The 16,910-nt window shown below is 47.8% G+C and overlaps 2 protein-coding genes across 18 annotated transcripts in view; one reads left to right on the forward strand and one right to left on the reverse strand.

Annotated features, from left to right (window-relative positions):
- The window catches only part of FGFR1 (fibroblast growth factor receptor 1), a 60,925-nt gene that overhangs the window by 37,211 nt on the left and 6,804 nt on the right, over window positions 1–16,910 (reverse strand). For 16 of the 17 annotated variants that reach the window (XM_017536652.2, XM_017536619.2, XM_037741294.1 and 13 more), the window contains exon 2: window positions 12,121–12,299. In XM_017536652.2, coding sequence (XP_017392141.1) covers window positions 12,121–12,211 — 91 coding nt within the window. In that variant the 5' untranslated portion in view covers window positions 12,212–12,299. Of the gene's footprint in view, window positions 1–12,120; window positions 12,300–14,894; window positions 14,990–16,910 lie in introns of those variants that run through there. The other variant, XM_037741321.1, reaches the window with a different exon arrangement.
- On the forward strand, window positions 1,431–2,017 carry LOC108310111 (acyl-CoA-binding protein-like). Its single transcript, XM_037741385.1, has one exon. The coding sequence runs from the start codon at window positions 1,530–1,532 to the stop codon at window positions 1,791–1,793; it is 264 nt and encodes an 87-aa protein (XP_037597313.1). The 5' UTR covers window positions 1,431–1,529; the 3' UTR covers window positions 1,794–2,017.

Raw genomic sequence — 16,910 nt, forward strand, 5'->3', positions numbered from 1 at the left:
CCGAGATAGAGTCATTACACTCCAGCCTGGGCGACAGAGCAAGACTTCATCTCAAAAAAACAAACAAAAAAAACCCACTAGTAACCTCAAAAAAATGTTAATGCCCCAGCCTCTAAAGCTTTTGATATGTTTACTTCCATCATCAGACATTGTCGGACCACAACAATATTAGAAGCAATCTAGTTTATGTGTCCAGGCAATACCCATGCCATACATTCTAGGCTAACTGTGACTTATGAAGAAATCTCAAGTGTGGGATCTAGCATGCTGGAAACCTCTCATCCTAGACCTTCTCCAAGTAGGAGGTCTCTGGTAACAGTGAAAATGGCAGCATCAATGGGGATTTTGTTCCACTGATTATTCTAGGCTAAGGGACCTTGTTCATTAAGATAGCTCACAGACCTGTAACTGTGTGACCTCCCTACAGAATGCCACAAGAGACATTACCGCAACCACACACACACACACAACCCAACAAAGGAAGGGGACACCAGACTCCTGGGAGACAAAGGGGACTGAGTCAGCAATGTTTACATTCAGAAGTTGGTCCACATGGATTTTGTGGGGTAACCCAATTTGATATAGAAACATAGTGCAATACAGGGGAAAAAAATACTGTCGTCAGAACCACCTGAGTTTAAATCCTAGTTCTACCCCTCACACACTATATAAACTTAGATAGGTTACTTAACCCCCCAAACCTCAGTTTAGTCATCTGATTATGGTCATAAAACCTATGTCTGTGGAATCATCGTAAAAATGGGAAAATGTAAAGCATGCAGAGCGTGGTGATGATATTTATTATTATTATTACTTTGGAGACAGAGCCTTGCTCTGTTGCCCAGATTGGAGTGCAATGGTGCAATCTCAGCTTACTGCAACCTCCACTTCCCAGGTTCAAACGATTCTCCTGCCTCAGCCTCCTGAGTAGCTGTGACTACAGGTGGCCACCACCATGACTGGCTAATTTTTGTATTTTTAGTAGAGATGGGGTTTGCCATGTTACCAAGGCTGGTCTCAAACTCCTGACCTCAAGTGCTCTTCCTCCTTCTGTCTCCCAAAGTGCTGGGATTACAGGTGTGAGCCACGGTGCCTGGTTGGTATTTATTATTATTTTAAAAGACACTTACAGACAGGCGTGGTGGCTCAAGGTTGCAATCCCAGCACTTTGGAAGGCCGAGGTAGGCAGATCACAAGGTCAAGAGATCATGACCATCCTGGCCAACATGATGAAAACCTGACTCTACTAAAAATACAAAGATTAGCTGGGTGTGGTGGCACGCAGCTGTAGTCCCAATTGCAAGGAGGCTGAGGCAGGAGAATCACTTGAAACCGGGAGGCAGAGGTTGCAGTCAGCTGAGATCGCGCCACTGCACTCCAGCCTGGCGACAGAGCAAGACTCCATCTCAAAAAAAAAAAGCAAGGAGTAGACCACGCCTCTGGAGGTGCCTGCCAGCTCAGACTGGGCGATTGCTTCCTACTCCTCGCCTTTTCCGCGGGCTCCGTGGAGTTCTTGCAAGCCGGCCAGGATGTCTCAGGCTGAGTTTGAGAAAGCTGCAGAAGAAGTTAAGAACCTTAAGACCAAGCCAGGAGATGATGAGATGCTTTTCATCTATGGCCACTACAAACAGGCGACTGTGGGCGACATAAATACAGAACGGCTTGGGGTGTTGGACTTCAAGGGCAAGGCCAAGTGGGATGCCTGGAATGAGCTGAAAGGGACTACCAAGGAAGATGCCATGAAAGCTTACATCAACAAAGTGGAAGAGCTAAAGAAAAAATACGGGATGTGAGAGACTGGATTTGGTTGCCAGGCCATGTGTTTATCCTAAACGGAGACAATGCCTTGTTTTTTCTAATACCATGGTTGGTGGGAATTTGGGAAAATAACCAGTTAACCCAGCTACTCAAGGCTGCTCACCATACAGCTCTAACAGATTAGGGGCTAAAACAATTACTGACCTTCCTTGAATAGTTTTTATCTGAGATCAATTAAAAGTGTATTTGTTAATTAAAAAATATTCTGTAAGTGTCCTGTATGTAGAAAATCCTAAAGAAGTGAGAGGAAAAGCTACTTTTCTAATGAACTAAATGNAAAAAAGAAAAAAAAAAAACAAAGAAAAAAAGGCATCTACTGGTATAATCTTTTGGGAGCAATTTAGTATAGTGATATAATAGTGATATAATCAAAACTTTTAAAAAAAATGTAACCATCCTTGGATACACGGACAGGTTTTATTTGCAAGAGTATGTTCTATTGAATGCAAAGTATTGAAAATTACCTAAATGCCCAAATGTAATGAACTGGATAATTTTTTTATACCCACACAACGGAATATTATGTAGTTCTTAAGCATTATGAAATATATTCTCTGTACGGCTATAAACGCTGACATCAGTTACAAAACAGTACAATATAAATCCCAATTCTAAAAAGTCAGGTTTATATAAATGCAAGAAAAAAGTCTAAAACAATAAATTCCATTAACAGTGATTAGTTTTGCATGGTAGAAATATAGGAGTTTTCCTTTTCCTCTTTTCAGGTCTGTATTTTCCAACTTTTGAAAGATGAACCCAGACTACATATCGAGCACCATTTTTTTTTTTTTTTTTGAGATGGAATTTCGCTCTTTTGCCTCAGCTGGAGTGAAGTGGTGCAATCTCAGCTTACTGCAACCTCCGTTTCCCAGGTTCAAGCCATTCTCCTGCCTCAGCCTCCCAAGTAGAGGTGCCTGCCACCATGCCCAGCTGATTTTGTATCTTTATTGGAGATAGGGTTTCTCTATGTTTGCCAGGCTGGTCTTGAACTCCTGACCTCGGGTGATCCACCTGCCTGGGCCTCCCAAAGTGCTGGGATTACAGTCATGAGCCACCACGCCCAGCCTAAACACTAATGTTTTAAAAAAGAGAGATAAAGATATACTCGCTGACTATACGGAACTTTGCTCTAGTGGAGTAAACAGACATGTATTAAAAACTCCACATAATGTGAGGCAGAGTAAAGTAAGGGTTAGAATGTAAGTTAAAAAGAAGCCAGGTGCAATGGCTCACGCCTGTAATCCCAACACTTTAGGGGGCTGAGGCTGGGAGGTTGCTTGACATCAACAGTTCGAAACCAACCTGGGCAATGGAGTGAGACCCAACTCTCTAAGATAACTTGAAGTTCAAGACCAGCCTGGCCAAGATGATGAAACCCTGTCTCTACAAATATATATATATATATTTTAGAAAAAAAATTATCAGGGCGTGGTGGCACACACCTGTAGTCTCAGCTACTCAGAAGGCTGAGGGAGGAGAATCACTAGAACCTGGGAGGCGGAGGCTGCAGTGAGCCATAACTGCGCCATTGCACTCCAGCCTGGGCGACAGAGTAAGACTATGTCTCAATAAATAAATAAATAAATAAATAAATAAATAAATAAATAAATAATAGAAAAGAAAAAATGAGGTGATTAATTTGGAGATAGGGGAAGGCTTCAAAAGGGAGGTAGCCCTTAAGTTAAGCCTTAATCGAAACCCAAGCTAAACCTTAAACTAAGATTTGAGCAGGAATTATAAAAAGTCGAAAGGAAGAAAAGGAATGGAACAGACATTTACAGCTAAGGGACCAGGATAAACAATGTATAACGTATATGTTGTTATTTATGGAAAAACGAAGAGATTTGCTTGACTGGATGAATGAATAAATGAATGAGTGAAAAAAATCAGTGAATGAATGCACCATGAGCCAGGGGCTAGTTTTTCCTCCTACAGAAAAGCGAGGAAGGGCAAAGCTCTGAATTCAATGTTCAGTGTTGGTTAACTCTTTGAAACCTCAGTGTTGCCGTTTCTGACCTCTTTCCCTGCCCAAGCTTAAAACCACTAAGTCCAGTCTTTGCAAAACTCGACCCTCTCCCCACTTCAGGCTCCCTGTGTCTCCATGTCCAGGGCCTGGGAACACAAATGGCACAGCTCCCACTCCACCATCCTCCTGCTTTTACACAACCCATCCTGGGAGGCTCAGCCACACCACAGCATGTGACAGAGGAGACAGCGTGGAGTTTCAAGCTCTGCCGGGGTGGATCTGTCTCAGCACCTGAAACCAACTAAATAGATCGGTCATCCCACAGCCCCTAGTTTGCAGGGCACAAATCCTTTACATGAAGGCAGTGGGCACCTCGTTTGGCAAGCGGAAAGGCAAGAATTGTTGTGAGCCAAGAAGCAGGGGAAGGGAGGGAACTCTGAGGGCTGAAGTTCAATGTCTCTTGGTGCCACACTGGCAACGCTAAGAGGCAACAGGCCCGCTACCGGGGAGGAGGGGTTCGGGCAATCGGCCCTGCTACTTGGCTGCCACCAGCTGGAAGTGAGAGCAAACCCAAGGTCAGAAGTGGCCCAGATTCCGGCAGGCTTCTCCTAGGAGGAAACAGTTTGGGATTTAGCCCAGGCCTTTGAGATCCAGGTAGGGCAGTAAGCTTTCAGCTTCATCACTTAGGGTGCAGTGGGGCTGGGGAGTAGGGTGGGTGGGGAGAAGGCAGTGCTTGCAAGTCTGTGAACAAGCTGGACTCAGGAGCCCAGGGGGATGAGAGCAGCTGGACTTCCCCGGTCAGCAGGGAAACAGCTGTCTCATTTCCAAGCTTCAGGAAAGGAAGAAAGAGGCAAAGGTGGTGTCTACAGGGTGAGCTGGAGCCCCCAGTGGCCCTGGAGGAACGAGGCATTGTGAAAACAGGGCCAGCTGCTGGTCGGGCTCCCTGACCCCAGACCTCGCCCTCTAGGATAATGACTCCCCAGGACTCGCTTCTCCCAGGGCTATCCATCACCGCCCAGACACAGGCCATCACTCACTACTTCTGCCTGGCCCAGAGCAAACACCCCACTGGGCTGGGGCCAGGGGCTCCCAAAGAATCCCTGACGCCGCCTCTCCAGTTCCTGCTGACCTGACTCCAGGTAGTCACAGAAACCAGGTGATGGAAACTAGACAGAGTCTTTGTTTGGGAGCCCTCCCTTCCCCCACTGGCAGCGAGTTCTCTGGACAGCCATTTGTTCTTCCCTGAGAAATTCCTCCTGCCTGACTTCAGGGAGTGGGCCTGGCAGAGACAGAGTGGAAAATCAGTGAAGCTAATGGTGTAGCAATGCAGAAGCCGGAGCCAAGAACACAGCCTTGGAGTGGCTTTGCTGCGCTCGCCCCAGCTTGGTCAAGACAGCCACGTGAGCGTCCTCATATTCTCTCACAGGCCGAGGGCTGGGTCCTCCCTGTCCGGCTCTAAACACTTGCAAACACCCCTTCCAAGGCACTGGAGCCACCTCTCCAGGGGAAGTGGGACAGAGCTGATCCTCTGGAGAAATCTGTTAGCTTGACACCTTGCAGATTTCTAGAGGCCTAAATCCTCCACCCTTGTTCTCAAGTGGGTCATCTGATATCACCTTTTGCTCCATGGAATTCCACTCGCCTTCTAGCAGAGGATGAAGAAACTCCTCTTACCATCCAGTGTGAATGAGAAGCAAACAAGTTCTTTTCACTAGAAGAAATTCTGCTGGAGATGGGGTGGGAGTAGGGGAGCGTTCTGCCGGTGTCCCAGGGCAGTCTTAGGACAATGGACCACAGCCCAGTGTGGATGCGAGACTGGTGGCAGGACAGAGGGTGTCCCGCTACTGAACATGTAGTACCTATTTGAGACTCTCCCTGCAGCTGGGCTGAAATGCACACCCCTTTGGGCCAAAGGCAGCTGCAGATGCCCAGGGATGCAGGAGCTGCAAGGGCCCTGTGATCTGAGGTTTGGCAGTGGCTCCAGCACCACGCACAGCCTCTCCCCCATAGGTGCAGATTTCTGCAAAATAGAGACAAAGCCCCGCTCTGTGGTGCACACAGGGCATCCAGGGGGCTTGAGGCCAGAAATGGAAATGTGCGGTTTTTCCATTAAGTACAACCTGTCCCCCCTCTAATAGGCCACCAGACTCCTTCAAATCTGGGTGGGTGGGAGGAGCTGTAAAACCCAGCCATTAAATCGCTTATGAGCTGCAGGTTTTCTGAGCACAGGGGGAAGTGCAGGGGGTCTGGGGTGTTTAACCCACAGTACTGCTGAAAAGCGGGCAGGACCCCCACCCCAACTGCCAGCAGTGGCCCCGCAAGGAGTGTGGCACTCACGCACTGGCTTTCCCCACCGAGACTTACTGCAAAAGATAGACAAATGCACCCTCCTCAAGCTCAGAAAGTTGGTGCTTATCATCTGAAACCGGCTTCAGTCTTTCCACACAACTCCCTCACCACTCTCAGAGCCTGATCTGCAACAAGCTGGGGCTGTGTAAGATCCCAAATCAGAGAAGGGGAAGGAGAGGGAGAGGGGAGGGAGGCTGGTTTTCCTGGAACGCTTATTAAATCAACTTTCCAAGGACAGCCAGAAACTCCAGGCCCTCCCCAATCCCTCAGGAGCACCAGCAGACCGTGCTCGGTGGGGAGGGGCTCCCGACACACACACAGGCGCGCGCACACATACAATTACAGTTACAGCAAGGCCTTTCAAATGGGGAAAACTCAGTATGAACAGGGTTTTGGGTGGTTTGCTCTCACCTTTTGGACAGAGATTTATATATAGATTGTAATGTATTTTTTTTTTTTTTAAAGACAGGGTCTCTGTCACCCAAGCTGCAGTGCAGTGGCTTGATCATAGCTCATTGCAGCCTCAAGTCCTGGGTTCAAGCAATTCTCCCATCTCAGCCTCCTGAACAGCTAGGACTGCCGATGTGTGCCACGTTACCCAGCTAATTTTTTTTTTTTAAGAGACGGAGTCTCATTCGCTTGCCCAGCAATAGCACAATCTCAGTTCACTGCAACCTGTGTATCCCAGGTTCTAGCAATTCCCTGCCTCAGCCTCCTGAGTATCTGGGATTACAGGCACACGCTGCTAGGCTCGGCTAATTTTTTTTATTTTAGCAGAGATGGGGTTTCACCATGTGGCCCAGGCTGGTCTCGAACTCCTGAGCTCAGGCAATCCACCCAACTCGGCCTCCCAAAGTGCTAGGATTACAGGCGTGAGCCACTGTGCCCAGCCTACCCAGCTAATTTAAAAAAATTTTAGGCCGGGCGCAGTGGCTCAAGCCTGTAATCCCAGCACTTTGGGAGGCCAAGGCGGGTGGATCACGAGGTCAAGAGATCGAGACCATCCTGGTCAACACAGTGAAACCCCATCTCTACTAAAAATACAAAAAATTAGCTGGGCATGGTGGTGCGGGCCTGTAATCCCAGCTACTCAGGAGGCTGAGGCAGGAGAATTGCCTGAACCCAGGAGGCGGAGGTTGCGGTGAGCCGAGATCGCGCCATTGCACTCCAGCCTGGGTAACATGAGTGAAACTCCGTCTCAAAAAAAAAAAAAAAAAAAAAAAAAAAAATTTAGGCTGGTCTGGAACTCCTTCCTGGGTTCATGCAATCAATCCTCCTGCCTTGGCCTCCCAAAGTGCTGGGATTAAAGGTATAAGCCACTGTGCTCAACCTATGATTTTTTTTTAAACAATAGCAACATTATTATTTAATAATCAGCAGGCCCAACACTATGCAATATTCTTGACACTGTTCCTTACAGCTTACAAAGCATGAAGCCAGATCTCCCCCTAGGACGTCCGGGGCCCAGCAGTTCTCTGTTCTGTCACAAAGCTCATGAGAGACAGGCTATGTGAAAGCACCACACTCACGCTAAGACGGGTGCTTACTCCACCAAGCGGAGATCTGAGGCTTGTTCTCCAAGTGCAGCGGCTTTCCATTGCTGTGTCCCATGAAACAACATGCCCCTTGCCATGTGCTGTCTCCCCTAGAGCTCTGCAGACATTCTCATCTGATATTCACAATGACCTTATGAGCACACATTCATTATCAATGTATTTTACAGAAAGGCACAAAGAACTTTCCCAAGAGCCAACGGTCCGTAAGGTAGGGAGCCAAAATCAAAACCAGGGCAGTCCAAGGAAAATGTGTGCCCACACAGGCCTGCACATTAAGGTTCACAGTAGTTATATTAATAACAGCCAGAATTGTTAATGACCCAAATACAGGTGACCCAACAAATAGGGGCCTGACTGCAAAGGCGCATGAGGGAAATTTTTGGGCATGATAAAAATGTTTCATCTTTTGATTGGGGTAATAGTTACAAGGGGTGTAGACATTTATCAAAACACATCAAACTATGTACTTCAAACAGTTGCATTTTATAGTGGGTATTAAGTTATACCTAAATTAAGTTGATTTGGCCAGGTCTGGTGGCTCACACCTATAGTTCCAACACTTAGGGAGGACAAGGTGGGTGGACCACTTGAGGTCAGGAGTTCAAGGCCAGCCTGGCCAACATGGCAAAACCAAAACTCTTCTAAAACTATAGAAATTAGCCAGGCATAGTGGCCGGCACCTTTAATCTCAGCTACTTAGGAGGCTGAGGCAGATGAATTGCGTGAACCCAGGAGGCAGAGTTTACAGTGAACCAAGATCATGCCATTGCACTCCAACATGGGCAACAGAACGAAACTCTATCTCAAAAAGCAAAAAACCACACACACACACACACACACACACACACACACACACACAAGTTTTTTTTTAGAGATAGGGTCTTGCTCTGTCACCCAGGCTAGAATGCAGTGGGGCAATCACAACTCACTATAGCCTTAAACTCCTGAGCTAAAGTGATCCTCTTTCCTCAGCCTCCCAAAGAGCTGGGACTAGTAGCATGTACCGCCATATCCAGCTATTTTTTTTTTATTTCTTGTAGAGATGAGGTCTTGCTATGCTGCCCCGGTTGATCCTTTTTTTTTCAGACGGACTTTCACTCTTATTACCCAGGCTGGAGTGCAATGGCGCGATCTCAGCTCACCACAACCTCCGCCTCCTGGGTTCAAGCAATTCTCCTGCTTCAGCCTCCCGAGTAGCTGGGACTACAGGTGTGCACCACCCTCCCCAGCTAATTTTTGCATTTTTAGTCGAGACAAGATTTCACCATATTGACCAGGATGGTCTTGATCTCTTGACCTCGTGATCCACCCGCCTCAGCCTCCCAAAGTGCTGGGATTATAGGCGTGAGTCACTGTGCCCGGCGCAGGCTGATCTTAAACTCCTGGGCTCAAGCGATCCTCTTGCCTCTGCCTTCCAAAGTACTGGCATTACAGGTGTGAGCCACTGTGCCTTGGCCAATTAAGTTGATTTTTTTTTAAATGGTCACTTAATGTCAGTCTTCCCAGGTACATGGCCTCCTAAGAGCCGCATCCACCTCTCCTACTCCCTGTCTTCTCTTCACTGGGCCTGTGCTTTGTCCTCATTAAGACCTTCAGCCTCCAGGTTCCAGCCTCCACCCTGCCTCTGGTTCCTGTCCCAGCAGCTTCCGTGACCCCCACCTCTACTAGCACTGCCATCCTGGCCCTAAAGTTCCTTATCCTCATCCCATCAGACTGGCTCACAAGCAGCCAGGCCCGAGATCCACACCTCCCTTCTTGGGCTGCAAAAAAAAGAAAAACGAATTAAAGAAAAAAAAAGAAAGTACTTTAGGGTCCATCATAAATTCACATTCTCAAATCTCAACCAGGTCCGCACTGTTCTTGGACTCCTTTCCCGCTGTATACAATTGGCGGATTCAAATCTCCACTCCCCTCAAACCTCCCACTCTGACTCACTCCCTTTACACTTTCATCTCATCTTTGTCTCCAGTCGCCCACAGTTGACACCCAACCTACTTAAACCCACAGATGCTACTGCTGTAGTGTCTTTACTACTATTTCCTTCCTTTATCATCTCCCAGTCCCCATCCTGGTCAGTACCCATGCTTCCTCTAGCTAGGCACTCAAAACAACCTTCAACCTCATCCTTCTGGCAGTAGCGGTGGCAGTGGTAACAACTACTAACACCTTACATAGCCCTTTATTATTTATCCCTGTTTTACAGATGAGCAAACTGGTGTACCATGTTTGAGTAGTTTGTTGAAGTAAATAATGCAGCCATCAGGTGGCAGAGCAGGACGCAAACACAGGTGCACCTCACTCTCCTCCCAGCCATCCACACTGAGCTGCCAAATTAACTTTCCGAAAGCTGATCATGTCACTACTTGCTCAAAACTTTTCAAGTTTCCCAGCATCTGCCCATTTAAGTCTAGTTTTCTTTGTTTGTTTTGAGACAGAGTCTCACTCTGTTACCCAGGCTAGAGTGAAGTGGCATGATCATAGCTCACTGCAACGTTGCTCCACCTCCCAGGCTCAAAGTGATCGTCCTATCTCAGCCTCCACAGTAGATGGGACTATAGGCATGTGCCACCACACCTGGCTCATTTTTCTATTTTTTGTAGACATAGGGTCTCACTATGTTGCCCAGGCTGGTCTCAAATTTCTTGGCTCAAGCAATCCTCCTGCCTCAGCCTCCCAGAGTACTGGGATTACAAGCATAACCCACGCCTGGCCTAAGTATAGTTTCATTAGCAGGGCATTAAGCCTCCCATATGCTTACTCAATCCAATTTTTCCAGGTGTTGCTTCTGAGAACTTCCTACTCACCAGGGAAACCATTCTCCATACACCATATATGTGCTGCCTCTGAACACTCATGCTGTTCCACCTGGAAGGCCCCTCATTTTCCCCTTCCAAACTCAAGCCCATCTCAGGTGCTCTCTGCTCCCCTCTTTGTCTGCATTCCCACCACCTTTGGTTGTAACTCCACGGCATGGTTTAAACTGTCTGCCTTGCGTTACTTATCCCTGTACTTCCTGTCCCCTTCCGACCATAAACTCCCTGTGGGCAGACAGTCTCTCCCACTTTGGGTCTCAACCGTGCTCCAGCTCAGATCTTGCCTTCAGTTCTGTTACTGACAGCAACATGAATATGCCTGTTCTAACCACTGCACCTTCTAGAAAGTCTCACACAACTTTCCCTGTTCCCTCCCCAACTCCACCCAGGGGACACATATTCTCACCCATCACTCATCATTCCCTGACTAGCTCAATGGCAGCCTTTTGCACCCCCAACCTTCCACCTACTGTATGTCAATCTTCTCTGTGTGACCAGCCACTGAGTCCTCTGGCAGTCCTCTGGCAGCAGAAATGCCCATTTATTAGTTCTCAAAGTCCCTTGAAAGCTACCAGGTATGCTGTACCTGCAATCTCCAAGACCCTTTTCACAGCTTACACAAATCCCATGAATGGTCAGGAAAGTCCTTCCTTTTACAGATGATGGCTCTGAATTTCTAATACGCCATAGGTCTCCACGCCCCATCACACTTCCTTGGTCTCAATCACTTCAAAATCCCTCAAACAGTACCTATCCAAAGCAAACTGCTCAGCAGGCCCCCCAAACAGGGCCTGTGAGACAGTTAAGGATTGGAAAATGCAGGTATGCAGCCATGACTGCCGACCCTTACAGAAGATGTGCCTTTTTTCACACAGGCTGGAGCGCAGTAGTGCAATCACAGCTCACTGCATCCTCAACTCTTAGGATCATGTGATCTTCCCGTCTCAGCCTCCTGAGTGGCAAGTAGCTGGGACTGGCGGTGCGCACCACCATACCCAGTTAACTTCTTTTTTGCAGAGACAGGGTCTCTCTATGTTGCCTAGGCTGGTCTTGAACTCTTGGCCTCAAGTGATCCTTTTGCCTTGGTCTCTCAAAGTGCTGGGACTACATGTGTGACCCCACCATGCCTAGCAAAGATGTGGCTTTGGAACAATTTTCTAGAAGCCAGAGGTCTTTAGCAAGCTCCCATCTCCTATACCATCCCCTCTACTCCGATCCAAGTTCTAACCCCAAATTCAAAGGCTATCTCTCCCCACTGCACCACCCAGCTGCACTGTCTACACCGCCTAAGTTAAAGAGTGACACTAGGATCCCAATCAGATATTCTTTCTTCAGAAAGAGAAAAGCATAAATAACCCCCAAACATGTCACCTTCGGTAAATGGATGTCCCCAGCCTTCATGACCCCAACCTCTGATGAAGTCAGTTATGTTTATAACCAGGCCAGAACTAGCCCAGGTATTTTGAGAGTCTCTCCTATAGGAAGGGAACCCTTTGTTCCACCTGGGAAGCAACCTTCTTCCCTGTTGACCACATTACCTCCAACCACATCACCTCCCTCCCAGCCCACACTGTTCCCATGGCCCAGGAGTCCAGGCTGGCCTCCGCCAGCACCTTACCTTGTTCAGGCAAGGTCGGGGCCGGCCTAGCGGTGCAGAGTGTGGCTGTGACCAGCACAGCCCAGAAGAGGAGGCACTTCCAGCTCCACATCCCAGTTCTGCGGTTAGAGGTTAGTGACAAGGCTCCACACCTCCATGGATACTCCACCGTGAGATCAATCCTCCTTTTCAAGCTGATCCTGGGAAAAGAAAAAAATCCCAAAGTTAGGAGGGTCTGGGTAGGGGAGGGGCAAAAAGAAACAGAAGGTAAAGCATGCCACGTGGTGGCTGCTTAAAGCATGTACTTACTCCTTATGGCCTCCAGAAGAAAATTGTGACCCTACCCCAACAATGAATTAGAGGTTATATGTCCTGGCCGGTGCAGTGGTGTACCCTGTAATCCCAGCACTTTGGGAGGCTGAGGCAGGAGAATCACTTGAGGTCATGAGTTCAAGACCAGTCTGGCCGTGGCAAAACCCCATCTCTACTAAAAATACAAAAATTAGCCAGGGATGGTGGCACATGCTTGCATGCCTGTAGTCCCAGTTACTCGGGGGGTGCTGAGGCAGGAGAATCGCTTGGACCCGGGAGGTGAAGGTTACAGTGAGCCAAGATTGCGCCACTGCACTCCTACCTGGGCGACAGAGCAAGACTCTGTCTCAAAAAAAAGAGGTGATAAGTCTTAATTGGACAAAGGGATGCTTTAGTTTAATTCTACAGCTTTGAGTGCAGATTATCTGCAAGTCCAGGAATACCAACATGAGGTTTTCCTGTAAGCTTCAAGGTAGTGTGTGTTACAAAGTGAATGGTCTCACCAAAGTCCCAAATAGTTCTATCCCTTTGTGGGAAACAGCTTTACAAAGCGTGCTACAATTGCAGGGGGCTTGAGCATGCTGATGGCTCCCCAGCATAAGACTTCACTCTGTCTAGGCCAAGATCGCAGCACTGTACTCCAGGCTAGGTGATAGAGTGAGACTCCTATCTCTAAAAATTAAAAAATAAAAAAGACCACTCCATCTAGGGCCAACCAGTCCCTCTGGTGAGAAAGAAGGGGTGGCGGGGAATCGTGGAACAAGCTAAGGACTAGGAAATGGAAGCCAAGTACAGAGATAACTAGTTAGTAACTGCTGGACTCGATGCTGAACTCCCCGATCTATGCAGTGAAGCAGCTGAAATAAATGACCTTGTGGGTACTTTCTCTTTGTCTCTAAAATTGTATGAATCACATCCGTAGTTCTACCAGCCTCCCTTGCAGAGAGAACAAAACCCTCACCAGTTACTTACAAAGAGCCTCAGAGTGTGGAGCCAGGAGGGAGCCAGTTCTCCCTGATGCTGGAAGGTGACAAGTGATGTCTGACGGATATGAGGCCAGAAGTTGCGGGGGGCAAGGGGGCCTGGGAGATCCCACTGCACAATCAAGGGCTCTTGCAAGCACTGAGTCAAAGATGGCTCACGCTGGCCCCAGTTAAAAGAACAGAATCTGCAGCCCTTTACCCTTCTCTGGTCTGTAGTGGTAAATTTTAAAACTCCCCGGGGTCTTAAAGAACGGATCACAGCTGTTAACATTTACCAAATGACAAGACTTTCTGGGCACTGTCAGGACTATGTGGGGGTGACCATCTCTGTCTTCCAGGTGGCTTCTGTCCTAAATGCTCCAGGGAGCCATCCAAGTTATTTAGAGAATCCACTTCCCCGGAACATGCCCTAATGTGGTACTTCAGCCCTGCCTCCCTGGAGCCAGGCAGGGCCCCTCGCGAGTGAGTCAGTGCTGGCTGGCAGAAAAGCCCCTGGATTCTTGGCTTCATTCACATGTACTTGGCCAGCGGGATACACATGCCATACCACTAGCTCCCTCCCAAGGCTTACTGAAATGTTTTAATGATTTCAAATCAAAAAAGAAGTAAGCATTTCTCTTTCATTTTACTAAATTTAGGAAAGGAACTAGAAAAGACAAAAATAGAATGAATACTGAACCCACTATGTAACAAAGATACCCCAAGTAGAATTAACTTAGAACTACAAAACTTCATTTATTCCTCACTAGAAACTTATAGAGGATAGGAATTATTATTCCTTTTAAGCAATGGAGAAACTGAGGCTCAAAGAGGTTACGTACTTTACCCAAGGAAATGTAGCTAGCATGTAATAGTGCCTCGAGGCTTTTGGATATTAGAGGACAGTAAATAGGGGGTTTTGGATATTAGAGGAGGAAGTAAATAAGGGGTTGACCAAACCTGATTCCATCTGATGCAAACTCAATTTCTCCAAACCAAGTAGATAAGGGCAAATCCAAGGTAACTCCGGTAATAAGAGAGCCTTGATTTCCAATTCCGTTGGTCAAAAGAAAGACCCTTGTGCCAGGGCACAGCGGCTCACACCTGTAATCCCAACACTTTGGGAGGCTGAGGCGGGTGGATCACCTGAGGTCGGGAGTTCAAGATCAGCCTGGCCAACATGGTGAAATTCTGTCTGTACTGAAAATACAAAAATTAACTGAGTGTGGTGGCACATGCCTGTAATCCCAGCTACTCAGGAGGCTGAGGCACGAGAACTGCTTGAACCCGGGAGGCGGAGGTTGCAGTGAGCTGAGATTCCGTCACTGCACTCCTAAATAAATAAAAGAAAGACCCTTGGAAGCAGACCACAGATGGGCCATCTAGGACACTGTATGGGGCACATTCACAGATCTGGGACAGAAGCAGTACTTGCTGGAGGATACGCCTAAAGCCACATTCCACATCTTACCACATCCCAAAGATACACTTGATGCAGGCCTGTCACCCAGAAACGCATACCTGACCAAGAAAACCCAGGTCCCATGGTAACTGTCAGAGCACTGAACGAGTTCTCAGGTTCCAACAGGAAAGAGTGGTGTCACGTTGAGATGGTTAAGGTTGCTTCTACCAGGCCACTCTGTCCCCAGAAAAGCCTACCGCCTCCTCCCAGGTGTGGGCTGGCTGCAGACTGCCCCTCTCAGCTCCCTGGTCAATGAACTTCAAATTCATCTGCCAGCTTCCCTCTTGTTCTTTCCCAAAAAAGGTGCAAAAGTCTCTTCCTCTCCTACCCCTCTGGTTCTCACATTTGACATCTGTAAAACAAGGATGTTATGGAAACCTGGCCTCCTGGTACCAACTTCCGGAAAAAGAAGTGGGCACACACCCAATGCCACCCGCCTGCAAAAAACGTAGTGACACAGACCATTAGTCCATATACTGTCTAGGACCCTGTCACTGCCTCTGTCACCTCAGTTTCTCATTCTACCAATTAATGAATTTTTCCAATCCCTCAGGAACAGCTTCCTTCCTTCACTGCTTGACAGATGTGACCTGCAGCCTTGCAGGTGTACACAGCAGCGTCCGCCAAGACCCTGCAGCTGGTTCCCCCCGCCCCATTTCTCCAATATCAGCCAGGCTCCTGGGATTCACGCCTGCATGCAGAGGTCCTTGGTGGGGAGCAGAGAGGGGGCGCAACATCTTAGTTTCCCACTCATCGGAGGGGGCTGAAACACTTGCCCTGCCTCCATCACAGGGGTTATGAAGACTGAATGGGCTGCATGGGTGAAAGTGCCTGCTGTCTTCTCACTGGAGTACTGATCCAACATAAGGGATGGTCAGTGTCTGCTGAGATAGCGGGGTCTGGATGGACCTTGTGACCTTGTAGCTCTCCCAGTTCTAAGAGAAAAACCTTCTATGAATGTCAGATCTTGTTCAAAAATCATGTAAGGAAAACTAGCTGATGAATTCCTGGCCAAGTCTTTTTATACTTTTTCTTTGTCACCCAAGCTAGAGTGCAGTGGCACGATCTCAACTCACTACAACCTCCATCCCCCAGGCTCAAGTGATCCTCCCACCTCAGCCTCCCAAATAGCTGGGACCACAGGCATGTGCCACCATGCCTGGCTAATTTTCTGTATAATTAGTAGAGATGGGGGTCTCACCATGTTGCACAGGTTGGTCTTGAACTCTTGACCTTAAGCGATCCACCCACCTTGGCCTCCCAAAGTGCTGGGATTACAGGTACGAGCCACCGAACCCAGCCTGAGTCTTTTTATTCTTGCCTGCTGGGGACTATGAATTCATGCCCTCCCATTTATGATCCTGTACTCTGGGACAGTCACTTAACCATTCTGAGTCTCAGTTTCCCACTGACAGGAAGCTACATCACAAGTGGTTACGAGGCTCAAATGGGTGGTGTGGGTGATATGCCCGTTCTCTCCTAAGTACTAACCAAATGTAAAGAATTATATATTTGTATTTCATTAATAATATTAAGATACTTATAATTCTCATTGTATAGTGCTTTGAGTCACTCCTTGATAACACTCTCAGGAGATTTGGTAATTGGCAGCAGGAAGACAGGAACTTCCAAACTTTCCAAAGGCAGTTCTCACTCTCCATCTTCATGTCTTATATTCTGTACTTGTGGCCCATACAGTGGCTACTGCACACTTGAAATGTGGCTGGTGCTAATGGATACGCTAGAAGTAAAAAGTATACATTGCACCTTAAAAACTTGTTATTGGAAAAAAAAAAATGTGGGCTGGGTGTGGTGGCTCATGCCTGTAATCCCAGCACTTTGAGAGGCCAGGGCAGGTGGATCACCTAAGGTCAGGGGCTCAAGACCAGCCTGGTCATCACGGTGAAACCCCGTCTCTACTAAAAATACGAAAGGATTAGCCAGGCATTGTGGTGGTCGCCTGTAATCACAGCTACTCAGGAGGCTGAGGCAAGAGGAACCAGGAAGTCGGAGATTGCAGTGAGCTGAGATCATGTCATTGCACTCCAGCCTGGGTGACAGAACAGGACTCCATT

Source organism: Cebus imitator, unplaced genomic scaffold (assembly GCF_001604975.1).
Source record: "Cebus imitator isolate Cc_AM_T3 unplaced genomic scaffold, Cebus_imitator-1.0 Scaffold5, whole genome shotgun sequence".
Classification (NCBI taxonomy): Eukaryota; Metazoa; Chordata; class Mammalia; order Primates; family Cebidae; genus Cebus; species Cebus imitator.

Coding starts and splice junctions, on each gene's coding strand:
- LOC108310111 (XM_037741385.1), top strand. CDS start 1,530: ATGTCTCAGGCTGAGTTTGAGAAAGCTGCAGAAGAAGTTAAGAACCTT.